Source organism: Grampus griseus (assembly GCF_964374135.1).
Source record: "Grampus griseus genome assembly, chromosome: 12".
Classification (NCBI taxonomy): domain Eukaryota; kingdom Metazoa; phylum Chordata; class Mammalia; order Artiodactyla; family Delphinidae; genus Grampus; species Grampus griseus.
Window position 1 is genome coordinate 28,228,866 of NC_139006.1, and position 24,037 is coordinate 28,252,902.

General features: G+C 55.2%; 1 protein-coding gene across 1 annotated transcript in view; it reads right to left on the reverse strand.

Moving 5' to 3' along the window:
* The window catches only part of IMPA2 (inositol monophosphatase 2), a 28,134-nt gene extending 6,740 nt beyond the window's left edge, over positions 1-21,394 (reverse strand). Inside the window, exons 1-5 of the mRNA XM_082668177.1 lie at positions 21,204-21,394; positions 11,429-11,562; positions 4,915-5,019; positions 3,087-3,132; positions 1,242-1,350 (exon numbers count right to left, since the gene is read on the reverse strand). Of these exons, the coding sequence (XP_082524303.1) occupies positions 1,242-1,350; positions 3,087-3,132; positions 4,915-5,019; positions 11,429-11,562; positions 21,204-21,299 (490 nt within the window). The 5' untranslated portion in view covers positions 21,300-21,394. The remainder of the gene's footprint in view (positions 1-1,241; positions 1,351-3,086; positions 3,133-4,914; positions 5,020-11,428; positions 11,563-21,203) is intronic.
* Between the last annotated feature and the right edge of the window lie 2,643 nt (positions 21,395-24,037).

The following is a 24,037-nucleotide window of genomic DNA, read 5'->3' on the forward strand; positions in this document are numbered from 1 at the left end:
CCTCATCACCCGGCAAATAGAAGACAACCAGGGCTGAAAACATCACCCTGGACTTTATGAGTCAGAATTTTTTAAAAATCCCAAGTGAGCTTTGGGACACGAGCACCGACGGACTTGGGGTTCCGTGTTGCAGAGGGGGGTGGACAGCGTGTTTGAGCAAGGAGGCCCATGGGCGGAGGGCCTGGGATGGGTGTGAGCGTGGGCACCGAGCCTCGAGTCACAGCAAATGAATGTGGAGCAAAGTTCACCAGGGCCTTTGACAACTCGCTCCCTCACCCCCGAGTTACACAACTGGCTGGCAGGCCAACTCCTGGCAGGCGCAGCTGTAATCAACACTGCTGTCTACGTGGCCAAACCAAACAGTCCCCGGGCAGGAGCCTGGGCTGGGCAGTGGCAGAGGCCGGTCCGTGGTCCTGCCGGGCCCCTCCCTCTGGAGCTCCTGCGATATTACTTCCTGCCCACCTCCCCCCCAACACTCGTGAGGCCTGGGCCTCCTGCCTCGCCCGTCCTTCACGGGGCGATCATCTCCCTGGCAGATCCACGGCTCACAGTCACCCCGGCCAGGGATCCAGACGGCGCTGCTCTCACCGGACCTCAGCGGACCTGACCTGGGCTGGAAGGCCCGTCTCCTCACTGGTTGTAGGCAGCTCGGGGGCAGGGACACTCCTGACCCCTCTCACCACCTCTCAGGCCAACTAGACACATACTGTCAACTCTGTATGTTACAGGCAGTCTGAGTGTAACAGCAGCCCTTTGTAAAAGCCACCGGTGTCCTTGGGTCCTGCTCCAGCAATGACAAGGGCAGGGAGCATCTGTGGTGCATACACCACGGCTCATGGACACGGCTCCCCTGCGGCCGTCCGTGTTCTCGCAGGGACTGAAGCCAACGGCAGTGGGTCCACATCCAGGGAGCCACAGCCCGCACTTGGGGAACCGGGTCACCAAGAGGCTCCGAGGGCCAGAGTATGCCTCTGACCCTGCTCTTGGCCTGGCCAGCTCGCCCAGGCCCACTGGGACCACGCGGGAACTAGTTGCCAGGTTCCTTCTCACATTAGGGATGAAAGGTGAGAGCAGAACAGAAAGGGCCCATTGAAGGCTCCCGGCCACATCCACATCCACACTGAGACACAGACTGGCTCGACGTCCAGCCCACCAGGGGCGCGCTGTCCCCGAAGAGACTGGACCTCGGTAGGAGATCCCCACCACTGCCTCGCGGAATGCGTGACACGAGCGGGGCCCACCTGTCTCCCTGGAAACGCGCAGTCGCTGGCCGTTGCAGAAGGCGCCCCGGCCCCTCCGGCCCGTGTACAGCCGCTCCTCTGTGCAGTGGTAAATCACCCCGAACTCCAGCTGTGGGGTGGGCAGGACAGAAAACAGATACAGGATGTGACACAGGGACCGAAGGCCATGCAGCTCTAGCTGTGACCACTAACACAAGGACCGTGGATGGAAATTAGCTTTCGAAAGGGAACTCAAAAAATCAGCATCTGGATTCAAACCTAGACCTGGACATGAAAGCAAATGTTCTTTTCTTAAATAACTATATTTAAAGATATATTTAAACAAATAAAACTATATTTTAAACTGACATCATAATCAAGCATTAGTAACTGAAAATTACTGAAAAAGCTTCCTTCTTCAAAAAGGCCTCTTTTGTTTTCTCTGGGAGGGGAAAAAGGCTCTTGTGACTCCAATCAAACCCCACAAGAAACCCTCAAAATTGCTGACGTGTGAAGAATTCAGAATGCATCTGGAGATCCAAGAGCATCACAGAGTCTGGGGCGGCCCAGGAAGAGACGTGATTCACCAGAGGGGCTGATCCCTCCCTCGCCGCACACATCACGGGGCTGTGGCCTCAGTCCCCACAAGCCAGTGCCGAGAGGAGGGGAGCTGGGAAAAGGCCTCCCTACACCCGGAGCCCGTCTGCCTCTCCTCCCGGACTCCCTGCCGTCCTGGGCTAAGAATAGCACGCGTGCCTGGCCTGTGGGGCTGCCAACTGACAGAGAAAACGAGGAGAAGCCCCGCAAACGCCCAAGGGAAGTCTGGGCAGGCAGGAGAAGGGCTCACTTCTGGGAAGACCCTCCAGTCAGCACACACCCAGATCCTGCGCCCCCTCCAGTCAGCACGTGACCGCCCCCCTTCTCAAGCCCAGGTCAGTCCTGGAACCGGCCGGCCTCTGAGACACTGAGGCAGGCAGCCAGGGCCTCCACGACGAGGCCAGAACACGTGTACCCAGCGCACACCCCAGACCGTCACAGGCCTCGGTCTGGCCAGTCAGAGACCCTGCCGTCAGGATGAACAGCCCCTGGGCCCCGAGCTTCCTGCTTCACTTGCTCATCTCAATGACCACATTTAACAGAGAAACAAGTGAGTAACTGACTCCCTCACCAGATCTCAACATTAAGGCTCTTGCTTATCTTCACCTCAAAAGTTAAGTTCTTTCTCACGGGTATGACTCCTCTGCTGCCCCAGAATCTGCGCTAACCCTGAGGGTGCCCTAATGAGGGCTCCCTCCGCAAAGTCTGGCCCCCTGCCCTATTCAAGTGTAACTGTAGCAACTGCAACGAAGGTAAGGCTTTTCCTAAGTGTAATCGCTGAAACTGGATAATAAAGCTTAAGCCTGGATCCAGCCTTTTCTGCAGATCCCAAGATATGGCCCAGTTCCGAGGGTATATGGGAACCACGCAACAGCCATGTTCTCACCCAACAGCTAGAGGAGAATGAAGAACTAATAGAACACTGGGATTAGAAATGTCCTCCAAAAATAGGAGTTTCTTTTGTGTGTGACTCGATCCCACGCCCCAGGGGTCAGATGGAGACTAACTGGGAACATCTGTCCAGAACGTCCCCTCCACGCGGCATCGCTAAATGGCCACCGAGGGGGAGGGCTGGCTGGAGCCCCAAACTCACACACCCCAAACCGGTTTGCATTTGTTTACTTTCTTGGATTTGAAAACACATGCTTGGATTTACTCATCATGATGAAGGCCGAGGACAAGGAGAGGAAAACTGAGGTTGGAACCAAGAAGCAAGATGAATAAACAACACCCAAGGGGCCGCGTGGCCGGGCCCCACTCATCACGTACCTCCTGGTTCACAGCAAACCCAATGCTCACTGCCACTGTCGGGAACCTGCAGAGAAGACAGATGGTTTACATGGTGACACACACGGACGCGCGCAAACTCAGGAGCCTCTATATGGCTGGAGGCGCAGAGGACCCTTCTACAGCGTGGCTGGGTTTGTTTTGTCAAAAAGTACCTCCCACAATTTCACTGAGCGCTTCAAGGACAAGCAGGCCGAGCTGACATGTAGGACAGCGACCTTGACAGACAACAGTGCTGGCCATCGTCAGGACGGACGTGACTCAACAGTGACCACGGAGGACCCGGTGGAGAGTTGTTAATAATCAGCTTTCTGGTTCTCAGAGGCTGAAGGGACGGAGGGGCCTGGCTCCTGCGTCCATCGAGGGGCTGGGTCCAAGACAATCGCGTCCCTCCTGCCGTGACCCCTGGGTGAGCCTCGTGCAGGACAGCAGGCGTGGCCACTGCGTGGAAGGCAGGCGGTGATCTCGCATCCTGCCTGCGGGTTTACAGGTTACGTCTCCAGAACGATTTCTCCTTTATGTGAGGATCGTTAGGGCTTAACGAGTAGGAACAAGGAAGGGCTGCTTCTAACCCAGGAGACTCGGGACCCAGCCTTGCCCAGGCTGCGCTGTGATGTCCCCTGCTGTCTCCATGGGGAGGCTCTTGACACGCCACGGCCGGGCCTGGCTCTGGTTCCCACCCTCAGAAGGCTTTTCCCACTTGCTCTAGTCCCAGTGCTGCTGGACACAAGCAGGACAGGTCCTGTCCGAGGTGCAGTGGCCAGAGGCCCCCAAATGCCTTTAGGCTTCAAGGGTCACCACAGCCCTGGACGGCCCTGGACTGTGTCTGGAGTGTAAGGGTCAGCCTCACAGCTTGTTTCCCAAATGACACTCTCGTCCAGGTTCTCTCTCTGGTCCTGGGGTGGACATGTGGCCTTTGTCCATGGTAGGGCTTGGCTCGTTCTGTGCCTACCACCCTCACACAGTGGGACAGGAACAGGAGCCCCACTCAGAGATACACACCCGGAGGGGAGCCCTGTGGTCCCACAGGACTCCCCAGGGGTGTCATGCTCTAGTTAGAGTCTGATGACACTGTTGCTGTCACCAGATGGCTCTGTTCCACCGTCTCTAAAGGGCCACCTGTGACGCGCTGAATCACTTTCCACACTTACACATAAATGCTCCATTTGAGGACCCCACACCCCGGCCCCTCTCACTGTAAGGAAGGAAGCGGGTGGCTGGCTCACCTATGGGAGGGGCCCTCCCCACGGGTCCTGCTGGTGGGGGCTGCAGGTCCACAGGCCCCCCAACCGCTGACGGGGACCCGGGATGGGGCAGGAGCCCGGGCCAACCAGCTCTGGGGCTGCACGAGTGTCCTCGTCGGAGGCTTTGACAGCCCCCCACCCCACCCCCCGTCAGCGCTTCTGGGGCTGGGCAGGTCACTGCCATCATATGCCTCTGACCTCCCGAAAACCTGCTGCTCTGGGCTGACATCTGTCCAGATTAGGCCGGCAGCCGGTGGCTCCTCAACCCCCCAGGCCACCATCCATACACGTGCTCCCAAGGCTGCTGGACCAGACACCCTGTGTTATTTACATCCCTGCCCATCTCTCCAGGGGCCTCCTTAAGGGTCCTTCTTAATTCAACCCAACGTTTAAATGTGACAAATGCAATAGTTTTTAAACAAGTGAAGATCTCCTACATGCTCTGAACGTATCTCACAAATGGGAAACTTTATTTTAAAGTATCATGACTTGTAAGTGAGACCACAAACCCGCTAGAGGTTTGCTGACGTGCTGCTTCGAAAAAGCCGGGGTGTGCCTGCGCTCACCTGTGCACGAAGTTGCAGGTACCATCAATGGGGTCAACGATCCAGGTGGGGCTGGGGGTGAGCACACACTTGGCCCCAGCGGCTGCAGCCTCCTCCGCGATGAACCTGCAGTGGACAGAGCTCAGCCTGAGAAAAGGCCAGGAACTTGAGACTCAGCGTTTCGAGCCCCGGCCCCGGAGACCAGCAGGCAGGGTGAGGAGATCTCACCCGGCCTCTCTGGTCAAACAGGGGCAGCGTCCGGGAAAGACTTTCTGCATTTTGCCCTCTGCTAATCTGTCACTTGGTGGGGCCCAGATACACAAGGTGACACCTTCTGTTAAAGCACCAGGGGGTGCAGTGGGCCAGGCGGGGGTCCGAGGATGGATGTGGGAAGAGCTGCCGGCGAGAAGCTGAGCTCTGCGCTGACTTGACTCTGCAGGGATAAGGCCGAGAAGAGAGCCAGCCAGGGGCCTGAGGATGCTGGGGGGGCAGGCTGCATCACAGCTGACACTCCATCTGTACCCAGCCCAGCCTCCCCGAACCGCAGGTGCTGACATGGCATCCGTCCCGCATGCGGGAGACAGGAGCTGACATTGCTCCTGGGAGGCCCCACCCACCCTGGGCTCCCCTCTGGACCCCATCCTGCAGGAGTACGCAGGCCACGCACCCCGGTCCCCTGTCCCCGCCCGTCCTCTGTGACGAGTCCTCTGAACACAAGCCCCACCGTAAGGCCGTCCATGCCCTGTTGGGAACCTGAACTAGATGGCAACAAGGCAGAATCCACTTGGTCTGTCTCAGCAACGGGGGCCGCCAGGAGCCAGCCGCCTAGGCCGGAAACCAGGGATGGCTCCCCTACCCCTCCTTCTTGTCCCCCCGCACCATGCTGGCTCATGCTGGAGGGTCCCCCGAAGTGTCTGCATCCCTGCCTCCTGGGAGGAAAGAACAAACTCCACCTAAACCCCCAGGACGGCGCCCGACACAGGTTTCCGACCGTCCCCAACAGATCAGGTTCACCTTGTCCTGCCAAGGGCTTCCCACTAGGTCCTCACACGCATGTCTGTCCTAGAGCAAAAGGGGCCCTGACCACAGCACACCTCTACCAAGAAGGAAAAACGAGTGAAAAACAAGAAATGCTTGGTGTCCTACTGCTGGCATTTTGCACACCCCAGTTGTAGTCGTCGGGAAGCTCTTTTTTATTTTTTTGCGTTACGCGGGCCTCTCACTGTTGTGGCCTCTCCCATTGCGGAGCACAGGCTCCGGACGCGCAGGCTCAGCGGCCATGGCTCACGGGCCCAGCTGCTCCGTGGCATGTGGGATCTTCCCGGACCGGGGCAGGAACCCGTGTCCCCTGCATCGGCAGGCGGACTCTCAAGCACTGCACCACCAGGGAAGCCCGGGAAGCTCTTTTTAAATAGAATTTAAAAGTTAGAGTTGGGGACTTTCCTGGTGGCACAGTGGTTAAGAATCTGCCTGCCAATACAGGGGACACGGGTTCGAGCCCTGGCCCAGGAAGATCCCACGTGCTGCGGAGCAACTAGGCCCGTGTGCCACAACTACTGAGCCTGTGCTCTAGAGCCCACGAGCCGTAACTACTGAGCCTGCGTGCCACAACTACTGGATCCCGTGCGCCTAGTGCCTGTGCTCTGCAACAAGAGAAGCCACTGTAACAACGAAGAGTAGCCCCAGCTTGCCGCAACTAGAGAAAGCCCACGCACAGCAATGAAGACCCAACGCAGCCAAAAATAAATAAATAAAATAAATAAAAATTAAAAAAAAAAAGTTAGCGTTGGCGCCTTAGTCTCACTAGTCACACGGGTCAGAGGCCACCACACTGGACGTGCAGACAGAACACCTCTGTCACCGCAGGAAGCTCTCCAGGCTGGCATGTCACGGTCCTAACACTGTGAAGGTGCCCTTCATTCTGGTGTCACTTCAACTGACACAGTGCCGTCACCTGCACTGTCACTCAGCTGGTCCCCCTCAACTCTGGCAGCATTTCTGTCCCAAAGATTATGAAACTCACGTTCTATGTGCAGAGTCATCCAGACACAGACAAACCACCTGAAGCTTGTCCGTGTACACGACGAGGCTACATCATCATTTTCAGGTTGCTGTTCCCAGCCTGCCCACGCTGTCCCTGGAAAAACCCACCTGTGAGCAAGCAAAGCACCGGACTGGGGGCAGGGATGAGGAACCTAGAAAATTCGTGTGAGTGGAGAAAGCCTACAGCTGCCCCCAGGAGCTTACAGCCCAGAGGGCAGACCACATGCATCCAGGAAGCTCCTGGCTTTTGTCCCTCCTCCTGCTGGGCAGCCTCCCTGCCATCCTCCCCCCCTGGGAATTTGGATCATTCGGATCATGTGACCCAGGTAGGCGGGTCTAGATGAACAAGGTCGTGGTGACCATCAAGTCAGAGGAGGCTGGGCGGGGTGCGGCCAGGCAGGGTGACTCCCCGACCGCTAACCTGGCAGAAACAAGGGGGCGATCCTATGCCGCAATTAGCTCTGAGGTTTTCTGAGTCAAAGACGTAAGGTATTAAATCCGTCTTCAGTGCTTTCTGCAGCTACGTGATTTTCCTGCAACAGTTTGTGATTATGTTCTTAAAGAAAGGGGGCCGTACCCGAAACACACACACATGAAGACAAAGTCCCAGGCTTGAACTGGGCACAAGGTCCAGGAAGCAGTGAGAATACGTCACTAAGGTCAAGAATAGAAATGACTCACAACAAAGATGATCCCAGGAACCTGGGAGGAATGTGGAATCTTCTTCCTTTTCTAACCTGATTTTAAGCGAGAAGCTGGTACCTACTAGGGGGGTTGGCAGGAGTCGCTGGGGTCCTGGAGGAGGAGGAGGGGCCGACAGCTCAGATAGCTGGACCACAGCCTGTGGCTGGCCGTCAGTCCATCAGCAAATGTGTGTACGCGGTCTCTGGGCTCCCGGAGCAGCCCCCATGATGCATCTGCAGACACAGCTTTTGTCCTGTGGGGCATTTCTGGTGGGAGTCACTCCAAGCAGCCACTCCAAGGCCTGGCCTTTCTGGGCGTCGACTGTTCAGGCCGAGGGCACCCTCCTCTGGACCACAAGCCCAGGCGAGGAGAGCACTGGTCACCTCCCCACTTGCCTCGTGCCCGTGGGTGGTCCTGGGGGCAGGGCCTCAGACACGTTCACTCTTCTAAGGCACCAGAATACCTCCCCAGCCTGTGGACCCTGATTTTCTCCGTGTGGGAAGGTAATTCCTGCAGAGGCCGGGGTACATGGACTCAGATGGCGTGTGAGAGAGTAACAGACACCTCAACAAGAGCGCTGGACCGTCCACGAAAAACCCACAATGTAAACAGAAAAAACACATGTGACTGAGCATGGGGCCATTTCACAGGCCTATCGAATGTACAGAGGAAAAGAGCACCAGGCACAAGGTTCAGAGCCTAGAAACAAGTTAGGCCAATACGTTCTGCTTTATTACTTCTTACTAAGAGTCATAACAAACCCTCCTTATGATTTTGATGGCCAGGAGCACCCAGGCCTTCTCTTTGGCCAGTTTGTTGACTCTGTGACAAGGTCAGGGTCACCTTCAGTCCACTAGGGAGCCAGCTAATGTCCCTGGCCTCATCGCTCAGGCTTCGGCCCAGGCTCTGCTGCCCGAGGACACAGCGTGAAATGCAGCGGGGAGACAATGCAGGCAGGCATTCAGGTGGTGGTGGCCAGGAACGCCTTATCCCCGAGTGCACGCACCCCACAGGGCACAGGGGCCGGTCAGCACAACAGTGCGGCCACGTCCCACCAGGGGCCCAGCCCGGGCAGAGGCGAGAGAGCACCAGCCGTCCTCCTCCCCCGGCCTGTGCCTCCCAGACAAGGAGACGCGGACAGGCTTAGCGATGCTACTGCATGTCTTCAAAGTCGCCCCACTTGGATCTCACTTGGGAGCACAGCTGGAACAGGTTTCGGCACCCACAGAGGCGGCCCGGACGCAGACTGAGCTCATGCCTTCGGCGCCAACACAGTGCTTCGGGAATGCGGCACTGACCTGGTTCCTTGTGTTACCTCCTCTGCGGCAGTGTCAGTGCTGGGTGACACTGTGGTCAGATTCCCATCCCTGGGGGTGGAGCAACTGCCCAGCCGAGGGCAGAAGCGAGTGCAGTTTCCGTCCACACCCATCTCCCAGGCTTTGGATTTCACCAGTGAGTAAAATAAAATAGCAAAACCAGGGAGCCCACAGTCAGGTTGTTTCTTATTTTATCAAAGTCAAAACAGCTACATTCTATCTTGTCTTTTAATTTTTTTTTTTTTTTTTTGGCTGCGTTTGGTCTTTGTTGCTGCTCACGGGCTTTCTCTAGTTGTGGCGAGCGGGGGCTACTCTTCGTTGCAGTGTGTGGGCTTCTCATTGCGGTGGCTTCTCTTGTTGAGGAGCATGGGCTCTAGGGTGCGCAGGCTTCAGTAGTTGTGGCACACAGGCTCAGTAGTTGTGGCTCATGGGCTCTAGAGCACAGGCTCAGTAGTTGTGGCGCACGGGCTTAGTTGCTCCGCGGCATGTGGGATCTTCCCGGACCAGGGATTGAACCCGTGTCCCTTGCGTTGCAGGCGGATTCTTTAACCACTGCACCACCAGGGAAGTCCCATGCAATCTATCTTTAATACTGTTTTGTGAAAGACTAAAAATGAGGAAGAGCATAAGTTCAGACTTCTTAAGAAAGGGTGACAGCCTTATACCAACTTGTTGTTTAAGGGATATATTTAAATACTCTGAATGCAGAAAAATAACAATATACTATTTTGTCTTATAATATGCATGCAATTTTTTTCCTCATCACAAGTTTCTCAATTTGTCTCTGATCTAAAATACAATTAAATGTCCCCAAATTCTGGTACTTTCTTTTAAATCTTAATCATTGGGGAAAAAAACAAACCTGACTTAGGTATGCTGAAAAATGATTTCACCTATCTGAATTTTCTAGGCAACAGAGCAGAGAGTAGCATCCTGGCTTTGCTCTCAGAGCCAAGAGGGGAGAGGGAGCAGAGCCAGGCTGTCATGGGCAGCCAGTCCCTGCCTCGCAGCCTGCAGCTTGGGGACCGCTGCCTCTTGTTAGGGGTTGGGGGGTACCTGCACTGCCCAGGGCTTTGTCAGGTGGGCTGGCAGGCACAGTTGGAGAGGCTCCAGGGGGCCTGACACCCACCCAGGGTGGGGACTGCTGCTCTGGGCGGACCCAGACAGTCTTCCTGAGGGGCTTCGGAGCCTGAGGCCCCCCGTGTGACACACTGTCTTCTGTCCTGTGATACTTGTCAAGGAGTGTGTAAATTCACACTGTGCAAACAGACACCAGGCCCCATATCGACACAACAGTGCATCCAAAGCACCAGCAACCGGCCAGCACTTTCAGGATTCGGTCTGTCAGAGTGATCTGACTGCAAAGCGCCAGGAGGCCTGGGACCACCACCACGCAGACCCCTGCAGTGACCAGAGCCTTTACCTGGACCCTGGACCCCAGGGCCCCACAGTCCAGCTGCCTCACTGCTGCTGGAGCCACCAGACGATACAGGGACAGAAAGAGCTCCTGAGCCAGAACCAGTGGTGGTTCCTGAGCCGTCACCTCTCAGGGAATCCAACTGCCTTGAACACGGTGGGGCCAGGGGCACTGACCCTGCCAGCCAGCCCCCGCCCACCCTGCCCTGCGTCTGCAGCCACGTCTGCGTGGACCTGTGTGGCTCAAACCCATGCTGTTCAAAGGTCAGCTCTGATTCTTTGGACGTTGCCATTTAATTTAGATTTTTGAAAGTTAAGAAATCATAAACAGTGCAGAGCCTGTAACCATTATAATAGATGCTAGGGTCCTGACTTTACGCCAAACAAGGAAAAAGGGAGAGACGCTGAAACACAAGGGCTGCCGTCAACACGCCTGCACACACACATGCACACATATACACACACGTGACCCCCCAGGTGATGCGGGTTAGAAGGAAGGAGCGGGGAGAAGGTGCGAGTGTGTACGGCCTGTCCCCTACCCCCCAGTCACTCGCAGGGCGTCACACGGCAGGAGGGAGCCCCTCACTGGTCCACATGGACGTGGGGCCGGACAGACATGTCGTCTACACCTGGGAATCCAGCGATTGGGCTCCAGGGTGAGCAGCTCCCTAAGGAAGGAAAGGGACACTTGTGCCCAAGGAGCCCCCTCCCTGAGCTCAGAGCGTCTGCCCCTGGGGCTCTGGGCCCCCTTGGAACTAGACACACAGCGCTGGGCAAATGCTGGCCTTTTTCAAGGAAAAGATTAATTGTTGCATCGGATTCTCCACACAGTGACCCAAAAGGTCAGGGACACCTGCTCTGGAGGGGGGTGGCCCTGAGGGCTTGGTGTGGGCTTGGCAGGAGGGGCGGGCGGCCCTGGGGACGGCCACATGCGGGGATGCGTCCTGGGAAAGTCCGCGTGGCCCTGGGCTGACAGGGCACAGCAGAGGGGACTCCCTGCCAGGATCCGCGGCGGGGCGGGGAGTGGGGGGACACGCGGCCGGGGGCGGGAGTCAGCGAGGCCCCAGCGCACCCACCTGTGGGAGGGAAAGCGCTGCTGCAGCTCCTGCAGGATCAGAGCCTCCACCATGTGATCTGTTTCTGTCACCAGGTCCGCGGCCGACGTTTTTGTTGAGACACGTTTTTCCTCAGAAAGGGCTTTCCTGATGATCTGCAATGCAAGTCGGGAGGTGGGTGATGCTGGCCAGCACCCCCTACGCTGGGGGCGGTCCTGCACCAGAGCTGGGCCCCCTCCCCCACTGCGGAGGGTGGCGCCCGGCTCTCTGTGGGGCTCCTGGGAACCTTCACTGCCGCCTACTCTTCTCGCGAGAAAGGCAGTCATGGGTGGAACAGTCTTTCTTTGGAGGAAAGAAACGCGGTTCTAAGGACGTGAAGCTTCAGCCACGGAGCCCCATGGAGCCCCCCGAGCTTGAACTCGGGAGATTTCAGTGTAGGAACCGCTTCTCCTCATTCACTTTACCCGTCACACGAACGTGCCCCTGGATCGGGAGCCCAAACGGTCCAGCCGAAACCAAACCCGGGAAAGTGAAAACGCATGCAGAGAACTGGAAGGCAGGCCCTGGCCTCACGCCCCGGGGGCTGGGTGCATCAGGTCACAGGACCGAGTGGTTTGGTCTCCCAGGAGCTGCCAGCGCTTCGCCTACACCCGGGACGGAGGGCTGAGCTCCAAGGCCTCCCCGGGGACCCACACAGGAAGTCGTTGAGGGTATTAATCAGGAAACAGCCCCACTGCAGCTAGGGCCTATCCTGTCATCTCTGCCCGAGTCACAGCTCGAGTCCCCAACCACGGTGACATCAGGACCCTGAAGCGACCTCTGACCTCTCCTCCAAGACCCGCTGCACCCAGGGTCCCTCACCTCCTTCCATGGACCCCCTCGTTCAGCCGCCACCTGACATCCACACCGCCAACCCCGTGATACTTACTCTTCAACCTTAGGTGGGTGTATCCCATGCCCTGTACACACATATCGTGTACACACATGCCATGTACATACATGCCTTGTACACATGCCCTGCACCCACATGCCGTGTACACAATGCCCTGTATCCACTTGCCGTGTACACACATGCCCTGTACCCACCTGTCCTGTACCCACATGCCGTGTACACACATGCCCTGTACCCACACACCATGTACACACATACCCTATACCCATATCCCATGTACCCACATGCCCTGTACCCACATGCCGTGCACACACATGCCCTGTACCCACATCCCATGTACTCACATGCTGTGTACACACATGCCCTGTACACATACCCTGCACCCACATCCCATGTACCCATTCGCTGAAGAGGAGGAGGCCAGGAAGATGCCTCCAGGAAGCCTGCAGATAGGGGTGCTCACGCAGGATTTCACAGAATAAGCAGGACCCCCTAGACAGGGGTGGTCCTCATCCCAGCACCAAGCCCAGACAGTTGTTTGGTTTTCTGAGCTTGGTTGCAAAGATAACAGATTGGTTGTAATGGTTTCTAACAGAAAACCTGGCTTGCTCTCCGCTCCCTGCTGCGCGCCTGGTGTCTAGGGTCATGCCCGGCACACAGCCGAGGCGCAAAACCCTTCAAGTCACCAGTACATTATACCTCAGGCTGCTTAAACAGACTCAACACCGTTTTTTCCAGCCGGACCTCATGCGCTTGTGGAACACTGACCCCTTGATCTGTCTTGTTTCGCCTCTTGTTGCCCTCGAAGCCCATCACCCTCTGGCTTCCATCCTGTCCTGCCTCCTGGCCCCCCCCCCCGCCCCCCGCACGTCCACTCCCTGCAGTGCAGCCAGAAGGGCTCGCTAAGCCTGGGCCCGCATAAAGCACCTAATGGCCCCATCTCTCCAAGGATGAAGTCACCCCCGACGTAGCTCACAGTGGCCTCCGTGGGCTGGCCTGGAGCAGACACAACTGGACACGAGTAGCCGGCCCTCTCCCTTCTAGGAAAAAAGCCCAAGGTTAGCAGGGCACCAAGCCACATGGCAGCCCGCATCGCAGCCTCCTGTGCAGGCAGGTGTGCCCTGGGACCAAGGTCGGCCCCGAGGACGCGAGGGGAAGCGATGCGTGTGACTCCCAAGTCACGTCCTCAAAGGGCCATTGTTGGCACGGCACTTCCTCCTGCCCTTCCACTCCCTCTGCTGTGACTTGGGCGTGGTCGCCGGGGTCAGATCAGCGGGGTCAGAGCAGTGGCGGGAAGGGACGGGCCCCTGGGTGACTCGGGAAGCAAAGCCTGCCTCCCAGACTCTAACTGGACTTGGGAGGGGTGGGGAGAAAGGACCCCCTGCCTCTGTCCCCGACTCTAAAGGAGCCAGCCCATCGGCCCACCTCTGCGCCCCCGCATACCCTGCCCCTCCTGCTGCACCGAACCGTCACTCACCCTCCCGCCCCCTTCCCACTGGACGCCAGGTTCCTCTGGCCCCAGCACTCCTCCTTTGTGACTGGGATGTCACTTCCCCGCAGAGCCGGCGCTCACCCTGCAAGTTCGCTCCTGGCTCCCGGGTTAGGACCCTCGTCTGCCCTGTGTCTGAACCCACCCCCCAGGCGGGCTCTGCAGCCTGACACATGGTGAGGTCTCAGAGGACACCTGCTGGGTGCACACGGGGTCAGGTAACTAAGTCGGGCAAGTGTTCTCATGAAGCCTCATCTGAGCGTCCTGGCCTCTCCATCCTCTGGATCCAACGGAGAGGAGACATGCCCAGGGGCAGTGGGGGAGTCCTGATGTCATCTGGGCTCCTTCCCAGGGGAGCCAGGCCCCCAGCCACAGATCACGCAAAGGACGGAAATTACGGATCCAGGAGGAGGATGCTAGAGCGTGTTCTTTTATAAGGATTTCTTTTCCGTTTCTATTAGTGTTTATTATGGCTGTGTGATGATCCTTTCCTTGTGGGCCTGTGTCCCTCAGCGCAGGGCAGGCCACACCCGCATTCCCAGCCACCTGCAGTGCTGCCATGGCCGGCCCTCTTCACCAGCTGCTGCTCCTTCCGGCCTTGGACGCCTGGGAGGGACCTGCAGACCATTCCCGACTCCTCCCTCTCATCCGGTTGCACTCCCAGATATTTAGATCCCATTTCTGAATTATCGTCCCAGACTACACTGCCCTTCAGATGAGCCAGCCATCCTGGCCCCAGACACTCTCCCGTCCACTCCTCTGAAGGCCCATCCATCCATCTGAGGGGGCCAGGGCCTCAAAACACTTAATGCCTTACGACAAAACCCCCCAAACCTACCACATACACAATACAAATCTCAGTACTAGGTTAAGAAAAGTTCAATTCAGACAATTTCCCACACTGAGAGGAAAGGTGGGGATAGTGTCTTGTTTTGTTTTTGTTTTTTGTTTTGCTGTATGCGGGCCTCTCACTGTTGTGGCCTCTCCCGTTGTGGAGCACAGGCTCCGGACGCGCAGGCTCAGCGACCACGGCTCACGAGCCTAGCCGCTCCGTGGCATGTGGGATCTTCCCGGACCGGGGCACGAACCCGTGTCCCCTGCTTCGGCAGGCGGACTCTCAACCACTGCGCCACCAGGGAAGCCCAGTGTCTTGTTTTTAAACAAATCATTATGAGACTCAATCAGCCCTGCCTTTTAACCACAGTCGCATCCTCAGGGGAAAGGCCTGTGGGGTTCCGGGTGAGTTACCTGCTAAAACCCTTTACCACAACTGTTTTCTCTCAGTCTTGGGATTTTAAACATTCTCATTTTGCCAGCAATAAGTTAGTGTGGCTGTTTTTTAATTAATGTTTTTCAGCTACTCACTAACAAAGCCTGCACTTCATAGACCTCCTGGCCTGGATCTCTCCCTCAAAATAACATTCTGTTAATGTTTAATATATAAAATATGGGACTTAAGTCACTGAAGCCTGAATTTCAAACCCTATCAGCTCCAGCGTCTGAGGTGTCATTCAGAGACACATCCAAATGCCTCTTTCTTGTCTGTGAACCATCTCGGTTGTATGCTACTGTCCCCAAGTCGACCATACGATTATCACCCATCCCTATGGTGCAACGTGTGTGAGCTCGAGGACCCATGGAATGCACACGGAGAACTCTGCGGAAGTGGGGTTTCAACAGGCAACATCTTTCCCCTGCAGATGTGGGCCTGGCGGTACTACCACGTTTCAGGTTTCAGACTTATGAATGTGATGTGATGGTTAATCTTATGTGTCAACTTGACTGGGCCGTGGGGTACCAAAATACTGCGTTGAATGTTATTCTGGGTGTCTCTGCAAGGACGTTTTTGGATGAGATGAACATATTAATCAGTAAAGCAGATTGCCCTTTGGAATGTGGGTGGGCCTGGCCCCATCAGCTGAAGGCCAGAACAGACAGAAAACACAAACCCTTCTCTGCGTTAGAGAGCTCTCCATAGACTGTCCCTGGACCCTCAGCCCATGTGTGCCAGTGGGGCTGCTGCTCCAACTGCCAGTTGCTATCTCAAAAGTTCCATCTTGGCTGAGGCTTCAAATGTGGGTGAAAGTGTTACAAATGTCATCATGGGTGACCCCACTCTGCGGAAGCTTGGGGCACGGGTGCAGGTGGGGCTGACAAGGCCAGGACTGACAGTGGAAATGGTGAGGTCACCAGCTGCCCTCTCCAGCCTCAGCCAGGATAGCAGGGGGACCTCCACCTCCACGTCCCGCCAGGTTGCGATCTCCCAGAGGAAATGCCGGTAGCTCGACATGGGATCCGCCTACGGAGAGCCCAGGGCAGACAAGCCTGCTTGTCCCCGTCCCGGGCGGGACCCAGCCTGAGACATCAGCCCAGGATGACTGACGGCTCCCAAACTGGCACCTCCACCCTCAGCCTCTCACGTGAACTCTCCACCCATAGGCCCCCACGTAGAGATTCACCGGCATTTCAAGGTCAACAGCTCACAGCTCGTGGAACACAGGACCTGACCTCCACCTCCAAACCTGCTCCCCCTACAGTTCCTGCAAATTCACTGGACAGTTCTTCAGACCCGAACCCTGCAGGCACCCCTGGCTCCTCTCACACCCGCTTCCGATCTGGCAGGAAACCTGGCAGCTCTGCCTTCGAAATACATTTGTTTACCACCTTCTTCACCACCCCCAGTCAGATCCACCCTCATCCTTCACTCGGTCCATCGGAGATCTGGTTCTGCCCCACCCCCTGTGGCGTTGCAGCCTCACCCCCACCCCAGCAGCAGCCAGGGTGTCTCCCCATCACCCTGCAGGGCTCCACATGGGACTCTACCCCGAACCTCAATCGCACTCAGAGTAAGGTTAAAGTTCTTTCCAGAGTTACTCAAATAGTTGTTGTGTGAATGAATACATTTCTAACCTGTTTTAGCACCACCATTTTAAAAACAGAGGCCAGTAAACACATAAAAAGGCACTTAAGTTCATTATTCATACAGGACATGCAAATTAAAACCACCGCAAAACACCACCTCAAACTGGTCACAAGGGCTAAAATGGAAAGACAGACAATACCAAGTGTCGTCTGAGAGATGAGGCAACAGGAAACCTCACCTCCTGCTGGGGAATCATGAATCCCTGCATCCGCCTTGGAAAACCACCTGGCAGAATTTCATACACGATGACACAGCAATTTCACTCCTATTGTTAATCTAACCCCAGCAGAAATGCATATGGAGGTAATCAAAAGACACATGCGAGAGTGCTGAATGAGCAACATTATGCCTAATAATTCCTAATATTAAACTGTCATATATATAAATTATATAAAATATAAATATATATAAAATATAAATTATTCCTAATATTAATCCTAATTCCTAATAATAAACTGTCATATAGTCACGTAACAAAATACTACATACAGCAGTGTTTCTCAAAGTGCCATCCCCAGCCGGACAGCATCAGCTGGGGTTTTGGTGGAAGTGCTCATTCTCGGCCCCAATCCAGACCCGGTGAGTAGGAACCCTGTGGTGGACGCAGCCTGCTGCGGAGGCCCTCCAGGTGCTTCTGATGCACATGAAGGTGTGAGGACCACATGTTCCCAGCAGCGAGACCCATGAGTGTCTATACCAAGGAGATCATCAAAAATTCTGTTGGGAAGTCAGAAGATGGCTGTTGGTAGGTGTGTAGAAAACTAAGCTAAAAAAATATGTTTTTTTGACCTTAAGGAAAACACAAGCTGCATAAGAAAGAAAAGAATATGTAATACAACCATGCTACCCAGCTTGACCGTGTGCTACATGTGGTCATAGCACGTGAGCACAGGCACCAATGGAACCAACAGGTAACGCAGCCACAGGACATAACAGTGTCTAATGCGGATGACGCAAAAAAAGAGCTACTATTTAGAAAACGGGTGTAACTACCAGAAAACTGAAAACAGTGAGTTCTGGGGAAAAGGATGAGGATGACACGGGACAGGACACTGCTGGTTCCATGACAGTCCCTTCAGTAGTATTTCACTTTTTAAACTCCCTGTGTGAATAACTGATAAAAATAAAATCACAAATCAAGACAACACCTGTGGGGACTTCCCTGGTGGTGCAGTGGTTAAGAGTACACCTGCCAATGCAGGGGACATGGGTTCAAGCCCTGGTCTGGGAAGATCCCACATGCTGTGGAGCAACTAAGCCCGTGCGCCACAACTACTGAGCCTGTGCTCTAAAGACTGCAAGCCACAAACTACTGAGCTCCTGTGCTGCAACTACTGAGCCCATGTGCTGCAACTACTGAAGCCCGTGCACCTAGAGCTTGTGCTCCCCAACAAGAGAAGCCATCACAATGAGAAGCCCACTCACCACAAGGAAGAGTAGCCCATGCTGGCCGCAACTAGGGAGAAAGCCCATGCACAGCAATGAAGACCCAATGCAGCCACACACACAAAAACAGAAACAAACAAACAAAAACACCTGTGGCAATGCAAGCTAGACAAATAGGGATATTGGGTCAGAGCCCCCGCTGTGCCCCTCTGCTCTGGGCAGTTGGAGGTGGACATAGGGCATTCCCTCAGAGCACACTGGAAAATTCTTCCCTGTCTCACAACTAATATGTAAAATAAAACTGACAGGATTCTCAAATTTGATGGCAATCCTAAACATTTATATGACCCTACCAATAACAAGTTTGAAGCCTAATTAAACTTTTCTAAACCATAGTAATCAATTTCAATGAGCCATCCTACAGGAAAGCCTGAATTTACCTTTCTAGTCTCTCCATAGAAAGTACTACAAAATCGTTGTCATTCAAAGATGTAAAGAATATAAAGCCAAAAATGGGAAAAGAGTATTACAGAAGATTGAGAAGCAGTTAAAAAATTATTCTTATGTATTTTGTTATATTTGTTAGCATCTTAAAATTTATGCTGTTGTGATCTTTCTTATTCTAAATAAACTTTTATATCTAATTTTGAATTTGTAATTTTGTATTTTTTTTCTTAAAGAGGTCCTGTAAATTGTCTAAACTTCAGGTTCAAGAAAACCTGGATCTATCCCTGTAGGACAACTTAAAAAGCATAGTTTTCTAAGACACTTTTTTTTTTTTTTTTTTGCAGTACGTGGGCCTCTCACCGCTGTGGCCTCTCCCGTTGCAGAGCACAGGCTGCGGACGCGCAGGCTCAGCGGCCACGGCTCACGGGCCCAGCCGCTCTGTGGCATGTGGGATCTTCCCAGACCAGGGCACGAACCCGTGTCCCCTGCATCGGCAGGCGGACTCTCAACCACTGCGCCACCAGGGAAGCCCTAAAATACTTTTGCTCACACATCACCTAAAAGATGATAAATACCCATTTCGATGAATATCACTCTGTGTACTCGTGGTGGTGATGGTGTGGGGCTGACGTCACCCCCTTCCCCAAAGCCCAACAGCCAGGGAGGGGCTTCTGCAGTGGTACGGTGGTTGGGACTGGAAGGGATGCTTCTCAGGGGCGCCACAGGGATGGGTGGTGGAGAGACAAGGAAGGAGGGGTCTGGGAGGCCTCTCAGGATGCGGCAGAGGGGAGGTGGCAGCAAATCGTCCAGGGCTGCCCTGAACCAATGTCTGAAACATGGACGACAGACATTGTCTCCTGGGAGGGAGGGCACTCCCTCTGAATGTAGAGAACCCAGACTCAGTGGAGCACACAGAGCTGTCTCGGGAGTAGCAGACTTAATAAAACAGCAGAACGTGAGAGGGTGGGCACGTTGGGCCACAAGGCCACAGAACCTGTACCAAATGTGCCTCTGGCTAAGGAGGACTCCCAAGAGTCACCACTAACCACCCTTCATGCCTCTTGGGCTACAGGCCAGGTTTTCTCCAATCAGCACCTTGTTACTGTCAGAACATTACTAAGACAGTCTGTTCCTCTTTACACGGGTTAGGATGACCCTGTGTGGCTTCTGTCCCTCCCAGCCACAGACAATTCGGCCACTCTCCCCGCCACTGCCTGGCAGGCAGGAAGCCTCAGCATAATGCCCAGGAGGGAGGGAGCCCAGAGTGCTGGGCCCCCTGATCAGACTTCCAATGGCAGAATCCTTATTGCATCCTTCTCCCACTGTCAAAAAAAGCTTTTTCTGTTGTTCTTGGCAAGTTGCAAAAGCAGAAGCTATCTCTTAAATGAGTTGAAGTTCCCAGGACCCTTAGAACGGTGCCTGCTATATTGCAAGTTCTGTGTAAGCATTTGTAAATTTGTTTAAAAAAAGGGGGGGGGTTTCAAAAACCCTTCTGTTTCCTCAAGGATCTAAATTTGAAAAACCACAGAAACCTGTAACAACTCACCAGGGTTTACACAGTGGTGTCTGAATTCTAAACTGGCTTCTTCTCAAAGCTGAAAGAAGAAAAGTTGTATGGGGGAACCTGAAAGTTACCAAATATCCTGAGGACGCTCACTCTGGAGAGGAAGTGAGGGTCTCGGGAGGGGGGAGGTCAAGCGCGCCACTCACACAGTGGACCGGCTTTCCAGGAAGAACGTTTGCCCTGAAGCCATGAGCTCCATCAATGCAGCAGGTAAGGCTGGGGTCCTCCTTTTCCCCAAGGATCAAGTCTCACAGAGGGAGGGTCCACTAGTGTTGAAACTTAACTTTTAGGGGACCAAGGGACCGCACTGTGACTGTTCACGTTAAGGACTCACTTCAAATGCAGGACTGGCGACAGCCTGACTTTAGCCCGTGGGGCACTTTCAGACCGAAAAGGAACTGCCGCTGGGAACAGAAAATCCGTCTGCGGGCAGGGCTCCTCCTCTGTCCACCCTCCCGCTCCGCTCGCAGGAACGCAGACGAGCGCCTTGACGCGCGAGCAGGGAGCGAGTGGTCCCTGCGCCCTGCCTCCCCCCGCGCCCCCCATTCGCCGCCGCACGTGGCCTGAGGAACCCCAGGCATGAAGCACCGAGGAAATGGGGGAACAAAACACACAGGAAAGTGCGAAGAGAGGGGCTGCCCTCTGAAGCTTTCTTCAGCTCCGCTGCTTGACCGTCACCCTTCCGGTGCGGGTAGCAGTTCCTCCAAACGCAGAGTGGAACCCTCTAGACTCCGGATGCGCGAGGACAGGCTGTCCGCCCGACCTCCACGCGTAGGGGTTCTAACCCGGGGCAACCGCACCGTGTCCCGCCCACTGGGTCAAATCCGAGGCAGTCCGCGCGCCCTGACCCGCCCGCTCCCGCCAGGCCGCCCTGCGCCCCGAGCCCGGCCCGCGCCTCCGGGCCGCGGGATCCAGGGCGCCCGTCCCGGCGCAGGCGTGGCAGGTGCACAGTGTGCGGTAGGCTCCGCGGACCTCCTCCGCGGCTCGCGCCCCCAGGTCCCGGCCCGGCCCTCTAGGTCTCCGTCCGCCCAACGCCCTGCGTCCGCTCTGCCCCAAGTCCGAGTGCGCCTGCCGTGCGCCCGGGGCCGCGCTCACCTGTCCAGCCCGCAGCGCCAGCTGCGCCGCTGCCTCGAAGCACTCCTCCCACGGGCCCCCGGCCTGCGCCGCCCCGTCCTCGCTGCTCGGCTTCATCGCGGCCTGCGGGCCCGCCGGTGCCTCCCGCCGCTCCGCGCCTGGGCCGCGCTCGCCCGCCCGTGAGGACTTGCGAGGGACCGGGAGCTGGCGGCGAGCGGACCTGGAGCTGCCCCTGGCCCTGGAGCAGCGCCCAGCGTCCCGTCCCGCCCCTCGCCCCTCCCTGACCCGCCCTCCTGCGCAAACCCCGCCCCGCGCCGAGCCCCGCTCCTTTCCTCCCTGGGTCCCTCTCCCTGCGCGACCGGCGATGAGCCCCGCCCCCACAGTGCCGGGCCCCGCCTCTCCGACTCCCCGCTGAAGCTGGGTCCAGCTTGTGGGAAGCTGAGGGCCGCGTGGCGGGAGAGGGGCCCGGCTCGGACCCTCGCGGAGCTCAGAGCCTTTCCCGAGGGTGTGGCCGCGAGCGAGGAGCGTACCCCGCGCGGACCCGGCCGGGCAGCACCTTGGGCGCCGCTGGCCGCGGGTACCGCTCACCGCGAGTACCGGGCGGCGGTCCTCCTGCAGTTGGAGCTCAGGAGCTCAGGAGCTGCCCGGCCCGCCCTGTAACAAGTGCTGACCGCTTTCACCCCGACGGGACCCTGTTCACACTGTCAGCCTTCGTCTGTGCCCGCCGTGCGTTGGACACCTGGTAGAGAGGCTTTAGGTGTAGGAACGAGAGACTGGTGGAAATACAAACAACAAGGAGGAATCAGGAAACGGAGTGTGTTAGGGTCGCCCGGCCACCTCGCCCTACACGTGGGGAAACTGGCGGAGAATTGCCCGCTCCGCCCGGCCACACTGGGGCAGCCGAGGGCAGGCTCCGCTCCATCTTTCTTGTTCATATTTTTCATGATTGTCAAATAGGGAGTTGGTTTCCGAAAATACTTAAGACTGCGCTTCGGATGCTTCATTTTAAAATTAAGTGTATTCAGTTGCTGATCCTCATGGCAGGTTTTCATTAGAGATTACTCCCAGCACAAAGCAAAATTAGGAAGTTAGGACATTTCTCTTTGGCCTCTTCTCAGCTACCCTTTCTGAACACACCCCCACTCCCAACCCCGGCCCGGACCAACCTGGGGCTCAGATAAACTCACATGGAGTCCAGCCTATCACACATCTAGAGAAAAAGACCGTAACTTCCTTGCCTAACTTCCAAAAATCTTAAGGCAGAATCATGTGGTTTTAACTAGTGTGAAGTTTGGTGCCCCCAGGTTTCCTAAGTCCTTTAAGTATTGGCCTCATTCCTTCCTTGCTGTGTGCATTTGAGCAAGTTACAAATAACCTCTTTTGACTCAGTTTCCTCAACTGTAAAATATTTTTGGTAAGTATTATACGGGTTAACATACATGTGCTTGGTACTTCTTGTTTTTTTTTTAATTTCATTGAAGTATAGTTGATTTACAGTGTTGTGTACAGCAAAGTGACTCAGCTATACATATATAGTCTTTTCCATTATGGTTTACCACAGGATATTGAATATAGTTCCCTGTGCTATACAGTAAAACCTTGTTTATCCATTCTATATAAAATAGTTTGCATCTGCTAACTCCAAACTCCCAGTTCTTCCCTCCCCCAGCCCCCTCCCCATTGGCAACCACAAGTCTGTTCTCTATGTCCGTGAGTCTGTTTCTGTTTTGTAGATATGATCATTTGTGTCATATTTTAGATTCCACATATAAGTGATATCACATGGTATTTGTCTTTCTCTTTCTGACTTACTTCACTTAGTATGATCATCTCTAGGTCCATCCATGTAGCTGAAAATGGCATTATTTCATTCTCTTTTATGACTGAGTAATATTCCATTGTACATATGTACCACATCTTCTTTATCCATTCCTCTGTTGATGGACACTTAGGTTGTTTCCATGGCTTGGCTGTTGTGAATATTTGGCACCTCTGTTATTAAAGACTTGTTCACCAATGTACCCTAAGGTGATCACCATACTGCTTAGCTATAATGGGTGCTTAATAAATATGCTAATCATTGAATACTGAAATCAGCCTTTTCTAATGGATTATCCAAGTTTCCCGTGCTTTAATGGTGATTCGCTGTGGAAACGTGAAATGCTCCTTCACCATCATGCCCTGTAAGCCAGTCTGCTCGCTGCCTCTTCCAGGGGCCCTGGGGAACCACAGTAACTTTGGTAGCCCCTAGAGTACCGGGCTCCGCCCTGGAAAACGATTTCCTAACTGCCCCTTCCCACCCCCACCTGAGGGTGCAGCCTAGGTGGATGCTCTGGTTATCAGGAGGTGGCATGCAAGGTGCCCAAGCTGGGCCAAAGGCGGGGGTGCGGTGAGAGGTGGGAGGGCATTCAGGAGAGACTGTCTCCTTTATGCCTCCCCCTCTGTCCTTATTAATCTGGGAGTCCCTTCCCTCCTGTCTTTTCTGGGACAAAGCAAAGTCTAAATAAATAAAATGTCCAAGTTTTCTTTTCTTCTACCTACTTCTCTACCTCCCCAAGTTACTTTGATCTTATTTCCCAGGGCCACGACGGCTGGTTTGGACATTTGATGAGTTTGTTGTTTGTTTCATCTCATCTGAATCCCAGTATGACGTCTGGCCATTCTTAACCTCAGGTGGGCCCCCACACCCCCCACAACCCCCGTCATCTGGATCCACCCTCCTCCACGCTGACCGTGTGCCGAGACGCACGAGACGATCCTAGTGGATGGAGGCCAGGGAAACTGTCAAACATCCCCCAGTGCAGAGGACAACTCTCCCCCCGCCACACACACCAGAGCAAAAGATTGTTCAGCGC